Raw genomic sequence first — 18,654 nt, forward strand, 5'->3', positions numbered from 1 at the left:
GTGACATTTGGGAAAGCTAGGGGAATTCATTGAATGCTATCTTCCTGTTGCCCCTTTGAAATTCCTCTCCATGCCACCCAGGGTTAGGAGAGGTCGTTTAGTAGACAAGAGTTCTTACACTTGTGGGAGTGATGCTTGAGCCGTGGGTGTGTCCTAGCCCCAGTCTTGTGTGGGCAAACGGTGACTCTGGGCCTCCTGTTCAGGAAGAAGACACGTACAGACAAGGCTGGTGGAACCTCGAGCCTCGTCACTCAACAGCGGGGACTGCTTCCTTCTGCTCTCTCCCCAGTTCTGCTTCCTATGGGTGGGAGAGTTCGCAAACGTCATTGAGAAGGCAAAGGTGGGTGTCTGCATGATAAATTGCTTTAGTTAATGCCTAAAACCAGATCCAATTGGTGGGTGTTTCATTTCAGTGAGAACGGACAGGTAGCATATCCTCTTGAATGTCTCTCAAAGGAGTTTCCGTGAGGGCTGAAGTAGAATTTTCCAGAAGGACTGTAACCTCTGCCTCCAGTATTAAAGTCCTGGATTTATTCCTATTCCTGTGTTTAAAAGGAACAAGTACCAATTTAAAGCCCTTTATCCCAGATCCTTAAGAAGTTCTGCCACAGGCCTTTTGAATGAGAATCTCAAAAACAGTAAAGCCCAAGGAAAAGGTAGTTTTCAAAAGCATCAGATGTGATCTGTTGAATATTAAAGATTGAGAACTCCTGCTATGTGCCTCTCCATCCAGCCACAGACTTTTCTAGCCAGGTAATTATGTTTCTCTCTTTGTTTAGGCTACAGAACTTGCAACTTTAATTCAGACAAAGAGGGAACTTGGTTGTAGAGCTACATACATCCAGACCTTAGAAGAAGGAATTAATACACACACTCACGCAGCCAAAGACTTCTGGAAGCTCCTGGGTGGCCAAACCAGTTACCAGTGTAAGAACCGACTGTATTTCAGAAATTGATAAAACTTGACTTTCCTTTCTTCTCCCTGAATCTATTCTTCTAAAGCAGCAAGTTTCCGATGTTAAATATGATACTCTCCTATTGTTCCCATCCCGAAGGTGCCGGAGACCCTAAAGAAGATGAGCTGTATGAGACAGCCATAATAGAAACAAACTGTATTTACCGTTTGATGGATGACAAACTTGTTCCTGATGATAACTACTGGGGGAAAATCCCAAAGTGCTCCCTTCTGCAACAAAAAGAGGTACAGTGCTTCAATAAGAGCACACCTAGGGCACTCTGCACAGGGCCGCCCCACAACATAGTCAGGAAGTGCCCAGAAAAGGTTAGCTGGAGTTAGTGCCGGTTGTCAAACACAGCAGCTATTTAGAGGATATTTATTTGGAATTTTAAACCATTACTGCCATCTGAAATACTAATACAGAATTCAGAATATTGTGCCAAAATGGCATGGATTATTGAAGGCTTTTATACTTTAGGCAAAATGGAAGCATTGCTTAGCCCTGTCTCTTGAATTTTGTATAAAGATTAAATAAAACATTTTTTTAGTCCTTAAGTTCCAGGAATAATATATTGATATATATTTAATTTATGGATTTGCCAGGTAATGTGATTTTTTTCCCACTCACACCAGTAAGTATTTATTCATCACATACATTTCTAAAAACAATAAATATTCTAGGTGTTGAGAAAAAAGCAGAAGATACAAAAGGACCTTGAATTTCATTGGGTTTCAGAAGCACATTAGAAAGATTAGAATCCAAAGCTGAGTTGGGTAGATGATATGTATGGGCATGAAAGTGGGAGTAAAAAAAGGCATGGAAAAAAATAAACAATGAGGAATAACATTTTAAAGAAACTTATCCTAGTTTAGAGTTAAGTAGAGCTTGGATGGCTGGAAATGAAGGAAGAAACTTCTCAGAAGAAAAAGTTGTACACAGTTACAGGCATGGAAATGAGAAATGGCTTTACATTCATGTATTCATTCAGCAAACACTCAGGAGTAAGCCCTTTCCATAAATATGATATGATCTATGCCCTTAAGGATGTTGGATTGTAGGTAAGAGAGAAGACTTCATTGGATCATCAGTATCTGGCACGTATGAAGCAAATGAATGAACAAATGAGGGAGGGAGAAAGAAGATAAAAGAGAATACTCAAATAACTCCTTTATGAATCGGACATCTTAAGTGGTTTGAGAGTTCAGAGAAGGAATCATTAATTTGGGCATTTAGAACAACAGGAGGAAATTATACCCCCGCCACCGCCCCACCAACCCCAGGGCCAGAGGCTGACTTGGCAGGGCGATGCCAGCTGGTCAGATCTTGTGACCTTCTTGAGTTTGTCTGGGTTGCCCCATTAGGCTTTGTCATCACCCATTTGACTCACTGTCTTTGGAGACCTGACTCAGCTAGAGCATATCCTTGAAGTGAGCAAATTCTTTTGTGCCATTTCCCCAGGTCCTGGTGTTTGACTTTGGTAGTGAAGTTTACGTGTGGCATGGGAAAGAAGTCAACTTAGCACAGCGCAAAATAGCATTTCAGCTGGCAAAGCACTTGTGGAATGGAACCTTCGACTATGAGAATTGTGACATCAATCCACTGGATCCTGGAGAATGCAATCCACTTATTCCCAGGTATTCCCACGGTCCACATGCAGCATGTAGAGTGAGCAGAATCCCTGTGCAGCCTCAGTTCACGGTCACCTAACTGTCATTCTTTTCATAAAGGTTTCATTTCTCATGAGTGATTGCATGCCCTGGACTGTGAATATTCACAAAACAAACATTTCTTTAGCTTTTATCTAACTAATAGAGAACTATGGATTTTGTAGTCTTAAGGAAGGTGTTTGTGTTGCATTTAAGTTTTTGAAGTAGACAAATAGTTTCCCCCTGTAGCATTCCAGGTACTGTTGCAGCAGATGAGTAGCAATTGTTTATAAACAAATTTCCTGCCAATCTGAAAAGCTTCCCAGAATCTGCAATTTTGCCAGAGATATGAAGGTCCAAAGCTATTTGTTTCCTTCTGATTCCCTATCTTCTGAGCATAGCGTTTGAGTCCCAAGAGTTATTTGGCATTTGGCAGTATATATTTGTGCCTTTTGCCTTTTGGGGTGAAGAGAAGGACAAGAATATGGTATTGAAATAATAATTGTAATTTTAATATTCCATGTAGTGCGTTAGACCTTTGAAAGTTGTTTTGGTAAATTCAGAGTATGCACAAACTCTAAGAAATATCATCATGAAAAATAAGAATTCTTACATGCACAAGATTGTTTTTTTTTAAACTACCAGACCCCCCAAAATGATTTAAAGTATTTGTGCTACATAATAATAAAATAGAAATAAATATGCCACCAAACAACATAGAATAATATATAAATTTCAACCTCCCTACCTTGTTTCATGCTTTAAAATTATTGATTTAATATCAGTTTCTTTCTATAATTAAACACTTTTAAATTATATGAATGTCGTAAAATTTTTTTAAATCCTTCTTTAGCAAATGGCCATTTAACATTAGTACTATAACAACCATTGTTAAGAACTCAAATGAAGCCAGTATTATTTTATCTAATTTTATTCTATCTTAAAGAAAAAAATAATTATGAAGCATAGAATCTACATGATGGTCAATTTATATTTAAAAGTGCCATGTTCACAAATCTGAACATGAATGACTCAGCATCTCATTTACTGGTTTCCAGCATCTCAGCAACAGATCACTGGAAGAACTTAAAAAAAAAAAAAAAAAAAAAAAAGCATATGCCAGGCCCAGTCCCAGAGAGGTGTCTCCAGCTCCTGAGGGATGGGGCTTCTGTGTCAGTATGGCTTAAAAGCTCCCCAGGGACTTTGAGGTACAAGCAAGATTGTAAACCCAGCCCTTCTCTATAAACAAGGAGGCTAAAATCCTCCAAGTGTGATGTCTCAGCCCTGGGCAAACATGCAAGTCAGGAAGGAGATAGAGAAACCCACTAACCCCTGCTCCCATGTTTGCCCAGGACTGTTAAGTGAAATCAGCCAGTCTCAGAAAGTTAAGGGTCATGTTTTCTTTCATATGTGGGCAGCTAGAGAGAAAACAGAAAGAAAACAATAACAACAACAACAACAAAGTCTCTTGAAAATGGAAGGGAGACTAATAGAAAGGAAGGGAAGTGGAGGGCGGGGAGAGAGGGGAGTTATTAGGGAATGAAATTGACCAAATTATGTTATATGCATGTATGAATGTGCCACAATGAATCCCACTCTTATGTATAATTACAATGTACCAATGGAAAAATTAAGGGACAAAATGAGAAATGTTAGAAACAGTGCATAGAAGAACACAGAAATTGGTTTGATGGGATAATAGCATCTTGGTCTCAATTCACAGTCAAAGGTTGGTTTGGAGGGAGAAGAAATACCTACCTATTCTTCTCTGTGCTGTACCCTATATAGCATGTATTTGCTCCAAGCTCTGCCTTTTTCTAATTTACCCGTGTTCTCTGGTACAGAGTCAAATCCTAAAATCCCAAAAGTACACAAACCCTCCTGGATGAGCTGTGCTCTTTCCTGTCCTTGTGCCTTTCCTGTCTGCCACTGTGGCTTCTGTGTCCAGGAGCCTAGAAATAAATGTGCAAATTTTCAATTTATGATAGATGAAAGTACAGTCCGTTCATTTTAGAAACAGAAGAATCTCCCTGGAGAACTTTGTTGTAAGAAATAAATTCACAGAGAATTCAGGGTAAGCTCATCGTCCTCACATTTGTTGGTTAACTGGAGGAACTTGGTGCGCACCTACATATAACTGGGTGAAAGTGGGCAAGCAAGATACACATGTGGCTGTGCCTTTGTAGAGCTCCCAGTGTAGTGCACCAGCCCCAGGGGTATCCCTGACAAGAACTTGTTAGAAGAACTTGCAAGAAAAGCCCAATCCTGATCTGTTTTACCTTCAGGCACATCAGCTCCACAGACACAAAGCCTTGCCAGGCACCAGGCTAAAATAATACCAGATCACCTATTTGGTAAAATAAGTAAAAATAAATCATTCGTTCTATTTACCACCCAATGTATTTTGATTTTTGTTTTCAGTAGACATGTTTGCTTTCCTTTGTTTAGCATCACTGAATCCGAATTCTTTTCTTGTCCACTCCACCCTGCAGAAAAGGACAGGGGCGGCCTGATTGGGCAATATTTGGGAGACTTACTGAACACAATGAAACTATTTTGTTCAAAGAGAAATTTCTCGATTGGACTGAACTGAAGAGACCTACTGAGAAGTGTGCTGGGGATCTTGTCCAGCAAAAGGTATTCCAGGGATCAGTCCTCAAAGAGTTTAACTCGGGTCCTCACACAAGTGGCCTTGATACCAAAAGACTTTGCAGGGGCCACTAAGAGAACAGCAAAATAATTTCCAGTTAAAGTCTGTTGTGATGGGTTCAGGCCTCCCAGAATCGTTCCCCTAAATGCAGCCAAACATTGCTGAAAATCATGGGAAAGCTGCACTTTCACATGGTCCCATTAGCAGTTGAAGTAGGGCCAGGGACCTACCCCAGTGGTAAAACTCTTGCCTAGCATTTGCAAAGCCTTGGGTTTCATCCCAGCACTGTTTAAAAAATATATATTTGCAACATCATTAAGTATAACTATAGGATCACAAGTAACTGGACAAACATTTCTATATCCCCATGTAGGAAGACCCTAGGACCGACATCAGGCCATACGATGTCACGAGGATGGTGGCAGTGCCCCAGATGACAGCTGGCACCATCCTGGATGGGGTGAACATTGGCCGTGGCTACGGCCTGGTGGAAGGGGACGACAGAAGGCACTTTGAGATTGCCAGCATCTCCGTGGATGTCTGGCATATCCTAGAATTCGACTACAGCAGGCTCCCCAGGCAGAGCATCGGGCAGTTCCACGAGGGTGACGCCTATGTGGTCAAGTGGAAGTACATGGTGAGCACCACAGGTTAGTGAGCGCCTCCGTTCCCTTCGCAAAGAGAGGCAGGAGTCGCACTGTGTGGAGCGGGCACCCTGCACGTACCTGGGTGTCCTCAGCTGCTTCAGTGCACTCGGCCATCCACTGAGAGGCTTTAAGGACTCCCTGTCCCCATCCCCAGGGTTTTCTAGGAAAGTCGTCACTTGCTTCCTTTACCACGTGGCTGTATGATGCTTAAATACATTAAATAGATCACATCTGGGTGACGTAAACCAGAACCAAATGGTGATGTGACATTGCTAGTAAATACACACATACAAGATTTATTTTTTAAAGTGGGGGGAGCACTGAGATTGTAGATGGCATGAGGCTCTGGGTTCCATCCCCAGCACCACCAAAAAAAATGACAAGTTTCTTTTCCTCTGAGGCTTGGAGCCCTAAGAGTGCCATAGGCGTCTGCTATAAAGGCAGTCATAGTTCCTCAGGTTCCTGTCAGAGAAACACTCTGTAGCAAAACACTCAGTTGGATGCTTTGCTCAGAGGGCATGGCTGGGGTGGGAGTGGGAGGTCCCGTGTCCTGTGTCTGGGGTATATGAGGAGAGCTGAGAGCTGACTGCTTGGCAGAGGGGAAAGACCAGCAAACCAAGACCTGGGCATCCCACAGTGGGCATCACTGGCAGGTGGCAGTGACCAGTAGGCAGGGCAGAGCAGGCTGTGGGCCTAGAACTCCCCCCATGCCCTAGGCATGATGCTGGGGGCCTACCCTGACCTCACAGCTGATTTCTCAGATGAGGAACAGGACAGCACCACCAGTAGAGCAGAGCTGGACACTGAAGTCCAGGCTGGACTCTTTTCAAAGCCAAGTGGGGTGTGCCCCCACTCACCCTGCAGGAGGGAGTCAGAGTTTGGGCCTTGGTCAGATGTGAGGAGACAGGAGTTTGGCCATAAGGAAGAACCAAGGGACCTAGTCACCAGACCCCTGAGAAGGCCAGGGTTGACCTAGCAGCAGAGCTGACTCAATACCCAATTGTGTTTTATGTTTAGTCCTTGACATTCAAACACAGAACTAAACATCAAACACTACTTGACAGTCCTTTTCTTAGAGTTCTGGGGCTTTCTAAACAGCCCTGTCCAGGCAGCTCTGGCCTTCCTTCCAGGCAGTAGTGGGGTGTTGAGCAAGAACCCCGATGGGAGAGGTGCTGCTCGTCTAACTCATTCCCTAGAGCTGTCTGAACGGCTCCTCTTTCCTAACAAGGCTGCTTCATTGGAGGAGAGTCTACAGGCACCAGAATCATATGGTCTGAGAATCAGAAGCTCCAGCCCTTGCTTCCCAGCTGTGCATGATAGGGAAAATGATGGAACCTGTCTGAGCCTTGATTTTCTCACCTGGGAAATAGGAAATACGGAACTTAACTCACAGAACATTATAGTCAGATATCTGTGATGTTTAGCACAGTGCCTGACACATGTTCATACTGTAGGTATGGAGAACACGCATCACTTAGTTCCATTTAAACACAAAATAACATGCAGCTACCCAAAAAAATAGTAGTTCCCAAGGAGTCACTAAAGTGGACCTAAGCTCCCCAATGTAATGTGGAGGTGGCAGACTGAAATACTAATCTGTGCTGCTGGTGGCAATGAAGACAATAGCAGGGACTTTAGTGTGTGCTAGAGGGATGAAGTCTGCTAACCTGTGGAACTGTGGGACTGGGGCCTTTAAAAAATAAACTTTAAAGACACCTGTAGTTACCAAAATGCAGGAAGGAAACTGCAAGTTTGATTATATGCAACAAAGGGAAAACACAATCTGATGTTTAGAAGCTTAGCTGTTAGTTATGAGCAAGAAGTACTAGAAAGAGAATGAATGCAAAAGCTATACTGAAGTGAATTAATTAAAAAGAAAATCAACCTAAGCTTTCCAAGACCTTCATAGATGATTTTCTTGGAGGCCCTTAGGAAATAATGATTTGACCCAGGCCATCTCTTTCTGTATTTCTTGTAAGTAAACATAATGTGTGTCTCATAGCCAGCTCCCCAGCATCTTTATTAGCACAGCTGCAACTTTGAAAACCTCCAGCTACAGAGAATTAAGTTAGAGCAAGGAGCATCCAGACTCCTGAGCAACCCTCTGGGAGCAGAGAAGCACAGTCTGATGGTATTGATAGTGGTTCTGTAGCCATCACAGAGGCACTGGCCCCTGGGTGACTGCTATTCCAAGATGCCCATCATTCATACCCCACCAGGGCTGCACTTGCAAACTATGTTGAACTTGGGTTTGGGTGTTCTTCCAGGATAGGATGAGCAGAAAACAGCAGCTTTAAAGGCAGCACAGTCATCCCCTTGATGGATGTTGGCCAGTCTGCATGGCCCCAGTGACCACCTGCAGAGTAGGCTATAGGGAACCAGTTCATGTCCCTGCAGGATCCGGAGACTCTGCTTAAGGAGCCCAGAAACACAGGGTCGGGCTGCTCCAGAGAGTGATATAGATGAGTTTCTGGCCGTAATTGGTCAATAAATGGGATTCTGGTGCAAGACTACTTGACCATGAGCAGTTAGTTCTTCACACCTCAGTTTTCTGCAATTCCCAAACACAATTACTAGCAACAAAATTGTTCTTGAAAGTGCTTTGATGATGTAATAATAGCAACACTTTTTTGGGGAGCGGGGGTGGGGGGTACAGGGATTAAATCCAGGAGTGCCTAACCACTGAGCCACAACCTCACCCCTTTTATTGTTTATTTTGAGACAGGGTTTCACTAAGTTGCTTAGGGCCTTGCTAAATTGCTGAGGCTGTCTTTGAATTTGTGATCCTCCTGCCTCAGCCTCCCGAACTACTGGGATAACATGCACATGCCAAGCTTCAACACTAAATGAGGTATCTGATCAAGCTGTTAAGATTATAGTCCAGAGGCTTAAAGGTTAGAAACTTAACCTTTACATTACTAACATGTAAAATATATTAAAAATTTATTTGTATAGAACTAAATTTGGATATATTGAGGAAAATCTGTGCAATGTCTATTTTATGAAATATCTTTAAGGAAACTCAGTTCTATTTTAGGCACATGCAACCTGTGTCTGTTTTAGAATATGAGGTTATTTCAGTGTGAATGTATATTTACACAATGAGTGCTAACAGAGTCCAAGGCATATATAAACTGTTATGGTCTATTTAAGCATCTCTCCCCAGTTGACACAATAACTTTTCATTACTTTGAAGAATGGGATTACTAATGAAAGACAAAGTTTTGTTGCTATCTAAATGAGCAGAAATTCCAACTGTATGGCTTCCAGATTAATTGTGGGTATTTATAAGCTATTCATTGATGGTTCCTATTTCACATTGCCCACTTAAAACCACACAGACTTGACCAGTTGAGATCCACAGGCAATGGTGCCAAAGGCTGTGTTTAGTCAAAATACTTTAAGAAATTATTACAATCATATATGAAAACTGCAATAGAGGACTTTGCTAAACAAAGAGCCAAAAAAATCAAATAAATTTAGTCCTTGACCTCTTAAAAACTCAAATGAACTTTCTTTTACCTTCAAAATCAAAAAGCAATTATGAATATGTTGATAGGAATGGAACTGAGAAAAATTGAGGTAAATATAGAACCAGAGAATCCCATTGTTATTGCTAATTTTTTTCTTTTCTTTTCTTTTTCTTTTTTTTTTTTTTTTTTTTTTGGTACTAGGAATTGAACTCAGGGGCACTCAACAAATGAGCCCTATATCCAGCCCTATTTTGTATTTTATTTAGAGACAGGGTCTCACTGAGTTGCTCAGTACCTCATTGTTGCTGAGGCTGACTTTGAACTCGTGATCCTCCTGCCTCAGCCTCCTAAGCTGCTGGGATTACAGGATGCTCCACTGCACCCAGATATTATTGCTAATTTTTAATGTGTGTATTACCAGGAACTATGATCTTCTATTGTTAGTTGTCTATTACTGTAACAAAATATCTGAGATAATCAACGATAAAGAAGAAAGGGTTTTTTATTCACAGTTTTGGAAGTTCCAGTCCATAATTCATTGGCCCTATTGCTTTGGGGCCTGTGATAAGGCAGCACATCATGGCGGAGAGAGCATGGTAGACCAAAGCTGCTCATCTCTTGGCTGGGACATGGAAAGAGAGAAACAGAGAGGGAGAGAAGGGGAGAGAGGAAGGAAGGTGTAGGGTCCCACTGTCCCCTTTAAAATCACTCCACCAGTAACTGGAAGACCTCTCTCTAGGCCCTACTTCTTAAAGTCTCCACCACCTCCTAACAGCACTAGACTGGGGCCCAAGCCTGTGTGCCTTTGGGGAATATTCCAGATCGATAGCAACCCCCAATTACTGGGAGCCACCCAGGCATGTGCATCAATAACTAGGTCTCCTGACTTCACTCTGCCTAGGAAATTTTGCATCCAAGCTAGGTGTGGTAGTGCATGCCTGTAATCCCAGTGGCACGGGAGGCTGAGAAAGGAGGATGGGGAGTTCAAAGCCAACCTCAGAAAAAGTGAGGCATTAAGCAACTCAGTGAGACCCCCATTTCTAAATAAAATACAAAATAGGGATAGGGATGTGGCTCTGTAGTTGAGTGCCCTGAGCTTATGCACCTTCCCCCAATAGACAATCCTACAGTCTCCCACCCTGCTGGCTGTCGCATCCCCCTATTTTTCTGAATCCCTCTATTTTTCTCATACTATTTCTCACTGTCTAAAGTTGTTTTGTTCATTCATTTTCTTATTAAAGTGAAACAGGGAAACGTTTAGCTCATCATTATAGCCTTAGTATCTCAAAGAGTTCCTAGGACCCAGTAGGTGCTAAATAAATAGAATCTGGAGTGAGATCTTTTTCTAACAGTAGAGATTTGTGGTTTGAAATGCTATTTGAAAATGACATTCAACCAGCTGACTCTGACTGCTCTTGAGGGCAGGGAGCTACATCTGTCTCCTCTGCTGCAGACTCTCACTGAGTGCCTATGGGGTGCCAGAGAGACAAGACAGTCGGTGAGCCTGCATCCTGACCAAGCCTTGGTGACAGACAGGAAATCCTTTATTATTTTGTGAGAGTAATAGATCAGCAAAGCATCTCTTCCATTTCTGACAGAGTCATCTTTAAAAAAAATTTTTTTTTAAACTAGAGTAGTTTTAACAGTCTAATTTTTTCCCTTTGCCTTGATAGCTGGTCCAGCTGTTGTTTTCCATATCGCTTCTCCACTAGCTAATTCTTGCCAAAGAATGGCGGAATTTGGAAAATACATGTGTGTCTGTGTGAGCCGTTGGTCCCGCTCTGCCAGTTACTACTTCTCTCTGCCACACACTTGGAGGGATCTGTCACCTCCCTCTAGGATGACACATGTTTCCCTTTGGGTATCAAGAGGACCCTTTGGAGCATCATTCTCATACTTGGAGGCTCTGGTTCACGAGCTGGGCGGAAGGTGGCCTCCCTCTCCTGCAGTATGATTGACATGACTCCAGTTGTAGTGATTTCTCCTCAGTCCAGTGCCCTCAGGCTTTCTTTACCTTACCTCCTTGCAGACCCTGGAGAATTAAGCCAGGTGTTCTCCCTTTGTGACTCAGCAGCTTACCTTGCCCTCTGCCATTCTGTGTGTTCGCAGTGGGAAGTCGACAAAAGGGAGAGCATTCAGCAAGAGTGACTGGCAAAGAGAAATGTGTGTATTTCTTCTGGCAAGGCCGGCATTCAACTGTGAGTGAGAAGGGAACCTCAGCTCTGATGACCGTGGAGCTGGACGAGGAAAGGGGGGCCCAGGTAAGTCCCAAGGAGCTGCTACGCAGGGACTCCAGATGATACTTGGACCTGATTCTAATGAACAAAGACAGCATCTTCCAGGGCACTTCTAATCCAGGTCCTGTTCTGTAGATTTTAGACTCTGCCTCACATTTCATATTCCCACGCATTGTAATATGAGCAGAAGGAAACAAAACACTGTCTGCGAATGGGAGATCCACAGAGCAAGTGTGAATGGCCAGGGAGTGTTTCTGAAAGGTTTCCATCGGTGTTACAAATACAATGGTGGCCACTATCCTCTTCTAAAACAGGAAAAGATTTCCCAAAGAACCGCCATCCTGCAGGGCAGTGTTGGCTCAAGAGCCTTAAAAATTCAACTATTCCATTTTCACACCATCCACCTGAAGGAAATGTCAGAGACTTCTTTAGAGCATGGGGTATTCCCACGGGGAAAACCCCCCAAGTGATTTTTCTAGAACACATCAGAGCACATCTCTACCACATAAACTACAGTCCCAGTGAACTCCCAGTGGTTTCCAGGACCTTTTTTTTTGATTGGTTGTTCACAACATTACAAAGCTCTTGACATATCATATTTCATACATTAGAATCAACTGGGTTATGAACTCCCATTTTTACCCCAAATACAGATTGCAGAATCACGTCGGTTACACATCCACATTTTTACATACTGCCATATTAGTGACTGTTGTATTCTGCTACCTTTCCTATCCTCTACTATCCCCCCTCCCCTCCCCTCCCATCTTCCCTCTCTACCCCATCTACTGTAATTCATTTCCCTCCTTGTTTATTATCCCGTTCCCCTCACAACCTCTTATATGTAATTTTGTATAACAATGAGGGTCTCCCTCCATTTCCATGCAATTTCCCTTTTCTCTCCCTTTCCCTCCCACCTCATGTCTCTGTTTAATGTTAATCTTTTCTTCCTGCTCTTCCTCCCTGCTCTGTTCTTAGTTGCTCTCATTATATCAAAGAAGACATTTGGTATTTGTTTTTTAGGGATTGGCTAGCTTCACTAAGCATAATCTGCTCTAGTGCCATCCATTTCCCTGCAAATTCCATGATTTTGTCATTTTTTAGTGCTGAGTAATACTCCATGGTGTATGAATGCCACATTTTTTTTTATCCATTCATCTATTGAAGGGCATCTGGGTTGATTCCACAGTCTAGCAATTGTGAATTGTGCTGCTATGAACATCGATGTGGCAGTATCCCTGTAGTGCGCTCTTTTAAGGTCTTCAGGGAATAGTCTGAGAAGGGCAATAGCAGGGTCAAATGGTGGTTCCATTCCCAGCTTTCCCAGGAATCTCCATACTGCTTTCCAAATTGGCCGCACCCGTTTGCAGTCCCACCAGCAATGTACAAGTGTACCATTTTCCCCACATCCTCACCAGCACTCGTTGTTGTTTGACTTCATAATGGCTGCCAATCTTACTGGGGTGAGATGGTATCTTAGGGTGGTTTTGATTTGCATTTCCTTGACTGCTAGAGATGGTGAGCATTTTTTCATGTACTTGTTGATTGATTGTATGTCCTCCTCTGTGAAGTGTTTGTTCATGTCCTTGGCCCATTTGTTGATTGGGTTATTTGTTTTCTTATTGTCTAATTTTTTGAGTTCTTTGTATACTCTGGATATTAGGGCTCGATCTGAAGTGTGAGGAGTAAAAATTTGTTCCCAGGATGTAGACTCCCTATTTACCTCTCTTATTGTTTCTTTTGCTGAGAAAAAAACTTTTCAGTTTAAGAAAATCCCATTTGTTGATTCTTGTTATTAACTCTTGTGCTATGGGTGTCCTATTAAGGAATTTGGAGCCCGACCCCATAATATGTAGATCGGAGCCAACGTTTTCTTCTATCAGACGCCGTGTCTCTGATTTGATATCAAGCTCCTTGATCCACTTTGAGTTGACTTTTGTGCATGGCAAGAGGAGGGGATTCAGTTTCATTTTGTTGCATATGGATTTCCAGTTTTCCCAACACCATTTGTTGAAGATGCTATCCTTCCTCCATTGCATACTTTTAGCTCCTTTATCAAATATAAGATAGTTGTAGCTTTGTGGATTAGTCTCTGTGTCCTCTATTCTGTACCATTGGTCCACCCGCCTGTTTTGGTACCAGTACCATGCTGTTTTTGTTACTATTGCTCTGTAATACAGTTTGAAATCTGGTATCGCTATACCACCTGATTCACACTTCCTGCTTAGAATTGTTTTTGCTATTCTGGGTCTTTTATTTTTCCATATGAATTTCATGATTGCTTTATCTATCTCTACAAGAAATGCCATTGGGATTTTGATTGGCGTTGCATTAAACCTATAGAGAACTTTTGGTAATATCGCCATTTTGATAATGTTAGTTCTGCCTATCCATGAACAGGGTATATTTTTCCATCTTCTAAGATCCTCTTCTATTTCTCTCTTTAGGGTTCTGTAGTTTTCATTGTATAAGTCTTTCACCTGTTTTGTTAGGTTGATTCCCAAGTATTTTATTTTTTTTTGAGGATATTGTGAATGGAGTGTTTTTCCTCATTTCCGTTTCAGAAGTTTTGTCGCTGATATACAGAAATGCCTTTGATTTATGTGTATTGATTTTATATCCTGCCACTTTGCTGAATTCATTTATTAGTTCTAGTAGTTTTTTTGTAGACCCTTTTGGGTCTTCTAGGTATAGAATCATGTCATCCGCAAATAGTGATAATTTAAGTTCTTCTTTTCCTATTTTTATGCCTTTAATTTCTTTCATCTGTCTAATTGCTCTGGCCAGTGTTTCGAGAACTATATTAAATAGAAGTGGTGATAGGGGGCATCCCTGTCTTGTTTTAGATTTTAGAGGGAATGCATTCAATTTTTCTCCATTCAGAATGATGCTAGCCTGAGGCTTAGCATAGATAGCTTTTACAATGTTGAGGTATGATCCTGTTATCCCTAGTTTTTCTAGTGTTTTGAACATAAAGGGATGCTATACTTTGTCAAATGCTTTTTCTGCATCTATCGAGATGATCATATGGTTCTTATCTTTAAGTCTATTGATGTGGTGAATAACATTTATTGATTTCCGTATATTGAACCATCCTTGCATCCCAGGGATGAATCCCACTTGATCATGGTGCACAATTTTTTTGATGTGCCTTTGTATCCGATTCGCCAGAATTTTATTGAGGATTTTTGCATCTAGGTTCATCAGAGATATTGGTCTGTAGTTTTCTTTCTTTGAGGTGTCTTTGTCTGGTTTCGGAATCAGGGTGATGTTGGCCTCATAGAATGAATTTGGTAGAGCTCCCTCTTTTTCTATTTCCTGAAATAACTTGAAAAGTATTGGTATTAATTCTTCTTTAAAGGTTTTGTAAAACTCTGCTGTGTACCCATCCGGTCCTGGGCTTTTCTTGGTTGGTAGTCTTTTGATGGCTTCTTCTATTTCATCCATTGATATTGGTCTGTTTAAATTGTGTGTATCCTCCTGACTCAGTCTGGGCAAATCATATGACCTAAGAAATTTATCAATGTCTTCACTATCTTCTATTTTATTGGAATATAGGTTTTCAAAATAATTTCTAATTGTCTTCTGTATTTCTGTAGCATCTGTTGTGATATTGCCTTTTTCATCTTGTATGTTAGTAATTTGAGTTCTCTCTCTTCTTCTCTTCGTTAGCATGGCTAAGGGTCTGTCGATCTTATTTATTTTTTCAAAGAACCAACTTTTTGTTTTGTTAATTTTTTCAATAGTTTCTTTTGTTTCAATTTCGTTGATTTCTGCTCTGATTTTAATTAGTTCTTGCCTTCTGCTACATTTGCTGTTGTTTTGCTCTTCCTTTTCTAGGGCTTTGAGATGAAGTGTGAGCTCATTTATTTGTTGGTTTTTCCTTTTTTTGAGGAATGACCTCCAGGCGATGAGTTTCCCTCTTAAAACTGCTTTCATTGTGTCCCATAGATTCCGATATGTTGTGTCTGTATTTTCATTTATCTCTAAGAATTTTTTGATTTCCTCCTTTATGTCTTCTGTAACCCATTGATCATTCAGTAACATATTGTTCATTTTCCATGTGATGTAGGATTTTTCCTTCCTTCTTTTATCATTGATTTCCAGTTTCATTGCATTATGATCTGATAAAATGCATGGTATTATCTCCACCCCTTTATATTTACTGAGGGTTGCCCTATGGCATAATATATGGTCTATTTTTGAGAAGGATCCATGTGCTGCTGAGAAAAAAGTATATCCATTTGATGATGGTTGATATATTCTATATATGTCAGTTAAGTCTAGGTTATTGATTTTGATATTGAGTTCTATAGTTTCTTTATTCAACTTTTGTTTGGAGGATCTGTCCAATGGTGAGAGAGGTGTGTTGAAGTCACCCATAATTATTGTGTTGTGGTCTTTTTGATTCTTGAACTGGAGGAGAATTTGTTTTATGAACGTCGCAGCGCCATTATTTGGTGCATAAATATTGATAATTGTTATGTCTTATTGGTGAATGGTTCCCTTTAACAGTATATAATGTCCTTCCTTATCCCTTTTGATTAACTTAGTCTTGAAGTCGATTTTATTCGATATGAGGATGGCCACCCCTGCTTGCTTATGAGGACCGTGTGCGTGGTATATTTTTTCCTAACCTTTCACCTTGAGCCTGTGTATGTCTTTTCCAATCAGATGTGTCTCCTGGAGGCAGCATATAGTTGGATTTGTTTTTTTAATCCATGTTACCAGCCTATGTCGCTTTATTGGAGAGTTTAAGCCATTAACGTTTAGAGTTACTATTGATATATGGTTTGTACTTCCTGCCATGTTTGATTATTTATCTCTTTTTTTTCTAATTTAGTTTGTTTCTCCATGATTAGCTTTACCCCCTTTCTCTGTCTTTACCGAGGCACTTCCCACTGATGGTTTTGGTTATTGTTTTTCATTTCTTCCTCGTTTAGTGTTTTGCTCAAGACGCTTTGCAATGCTGGTTTTCTGGCTACAAATTCTTTTAGCTTTTGTTTATCGTGAAAGATTTTTATTTCGTTGTTGTACCTGAAGCTTAATTTTGCTGGATACAGAATTCTTGGTTGGCATCCATTGTCTTTCAGTGTTTGAAATACGTCGTTCCAGGATCTTCTTGCTTTCAGCGTCTGTGATAAAAAATCTGTTGTTAACCTTATTGGTTTACCCCTAAATGTGATCTGCCTCCTTTCTCTTGTAGCTTTTAATATTTTCTCTTTGTTCTGTATATTGGATATCTTCATAACAATGTGTCTTGGCGTTGGTCTACTGTGATTTTGTTTGCTCGGTGTCCTGTATGCATCTACAATTTGTATATGTGTTTCCTTTTTTATTTCTGGAAAGTTTTCTGTAATTATTTCATTCAGCAGGTTACTCATTCCCTTGGTATGAATCTCTGTACCTTCCTCTATCCCGATGACTCATAAGTGTGGTTTTTTTATGTTATCCCAAATCTCTTGGATGTTTTTCTCGTGATTTTTTACCAGTCTATCTGAGTTGGCTAGACTCTTTTCAAGATGATATATTTTGTCTTCATTATCTGACGTTCTGGCTTCTACTTGTTCCACTCTGTTAGTGATACTCTCGATTGAGTTTTTAATTTGGTTTATCGTTTCCTTCATTTCTAGAATTATTGTTTGATTTTTTTTATAATCTCTATCTCCTGATAAAGATGCTTAACTTCTTCTTTTATCTGTTTATGTAATTCATTTTCAATGTGATCTTTAAGGTTCCTTTCCATCTGTCTAAGGTATTCCTTGAATTCTTTATATGGCCATTTTTCTGATGACTCTAGGTCCTCCTGAATATTTAGGCTGTCCTTCATTATTTGTACTCCTTTTCTTCCTTGCTTTTTAATGCTCATGTTACTTCTTGTTCTTTTTGACTGCTGAGTTACTCTTTACTCTTATAAATTTATTTGATGCTTGGGAGGAGAGATATTAGAAGGGAAAGGAAGAAGTCACTAAAGAGAATGAGTGTAGGCAGGTAGAATTCAAGGAAGGGGGAATAAGAAAATTGAAAAGAAATGAAAAGACAAAAGAAAAAAAGTGAAAGGAAAGAAAGAAAAAAATAAAAAACAAAAATTTAAAACCAAAAAAAATTATAATGATAATTAAAAAATGGAAATTAAAGTTTAAAAAATAGTAGTAATAATAATAAAATAAAAAGAATTAAAAAAATTGAAACCATTAATAAAAAAGTTAAAGAACAACAACATCAACAACAAAAAATGAAAATAAAATTAAAAAATACTAATAATAATCATAAAAAAATTAATAATAATAAATGCAGTCATAGATCTCGATTAACTTCTCTTCCAGTAGGTGGAGCTATGCCCACTGGGCCAAGCTTCTCTTCTTGATAGGTGGGATCCACTCACTGTGCATCAGCTCTTCCTCCCAGACTGTGCGGGTCTCCAATCCTGGGTGCCTAGGGCCTTCTCTTGTGTTTCCTCAAGCCAGGCCCTGCTCACCTGTGACGCTCACCACAATACTGGCTACACGCCAGGTCTACTGCCCCTGAGAGCCTTGTTTTCATGGATGCCTGGGCACACCCTTTCTGTTTGCCTCCCTCAGACCCTAAGTTTGTAGAGCTGGGGGCTGAGGACCCCCAGCGAATTTGTTTGCCCTCAGGTAGCAACTCCCCTGGTAGCTGGTGCAAGGGACCTCTGTTGTCAGCACTGGTGGGAGCGGTAACCGGGAGTTCTGCGCCGCCGCTAGTCCTGCGTCACTCCAGATTCCCTCGGTCTGCCTATGGTGCTCAGTTGGCCTATACCTCTGTGAGTTCAGGTGGGCCGACTGGTTATTTCAGCGGGATCATTAGTGCTGAGTCACGAGAAGCAGGCGAACCGGAGCTAGAATGCAGCCAATCCGGGCTCGGTGTGTTCTGAGAAGACCAGACTGTTCTCCCCGGATCCACTTCAGCTCTACATTGCCTAGTGGTCCTGAGCGAACAGCATTTTGATAGTTTCCTTCTCCCTATGCCCACGCAGCTGAAGGGGTTAGAGACTTGATCTCTCTGTGTCCGCCGCCATTTT

At 41.0% G+C, this 18,654-nt stretch overlaps 1 protein-coding gene across 13 annotated transcripts in view; it reads left to right on the forward strand.

The window, feature by feature from the left end:
* Positions 1 to 18,654, forward strand: part of SVIL (supervillin) — a 199,145-nt gene that overhangs the window by 166,028 nt on the left and 14,463 nt on the right. For all 13 annotated transcript variants that reach the window (XM_081300115.1, XM_081300114.1, XM_081300109.1 and 10 more), the window contains 7 exons: positions 204 to 340; positions 780 to 927; positions 1,056 to 1,201; positions 2,418 to 2,593; positions 5,098 to 5,242; positions 5,629 to 5,905; positions 11,485 to 11,636. In XM_081300115.1, the coding sequence (XP_081156241.1) occupies positions 204 to 340; positions 780 to 927; positions 1,056 to 1,201; positions 2,418 to 2,593; positions 5,098 to 5,242; positions 5,629 to 5,905; positions 11,485 to 11,636 (1,181 nt within the window). The remainder of the gene's footprint in view (positions 1 to 203; positions 341 to 779; positions 928 to 1,055; positions 1,202 to 2,417; positions 2,594 to 5,097; positions 5,243 to 5,628; positions 5,906 to 11,484; positions 11,637 to 18,654) is intronic.

The sequence above is a fragment of the Spermophilus citellus genome, assembly GCF_964194105.1.
Source record: "Spermophilus citellus genome assembly, chromosome: 6".
NCBI classification, from domain to species: Eukaryota; Metazoa; Chordata; class Mammalia; order Rodentia; family Sciuridae; genus Spermophilus; species Spermophilus citellus.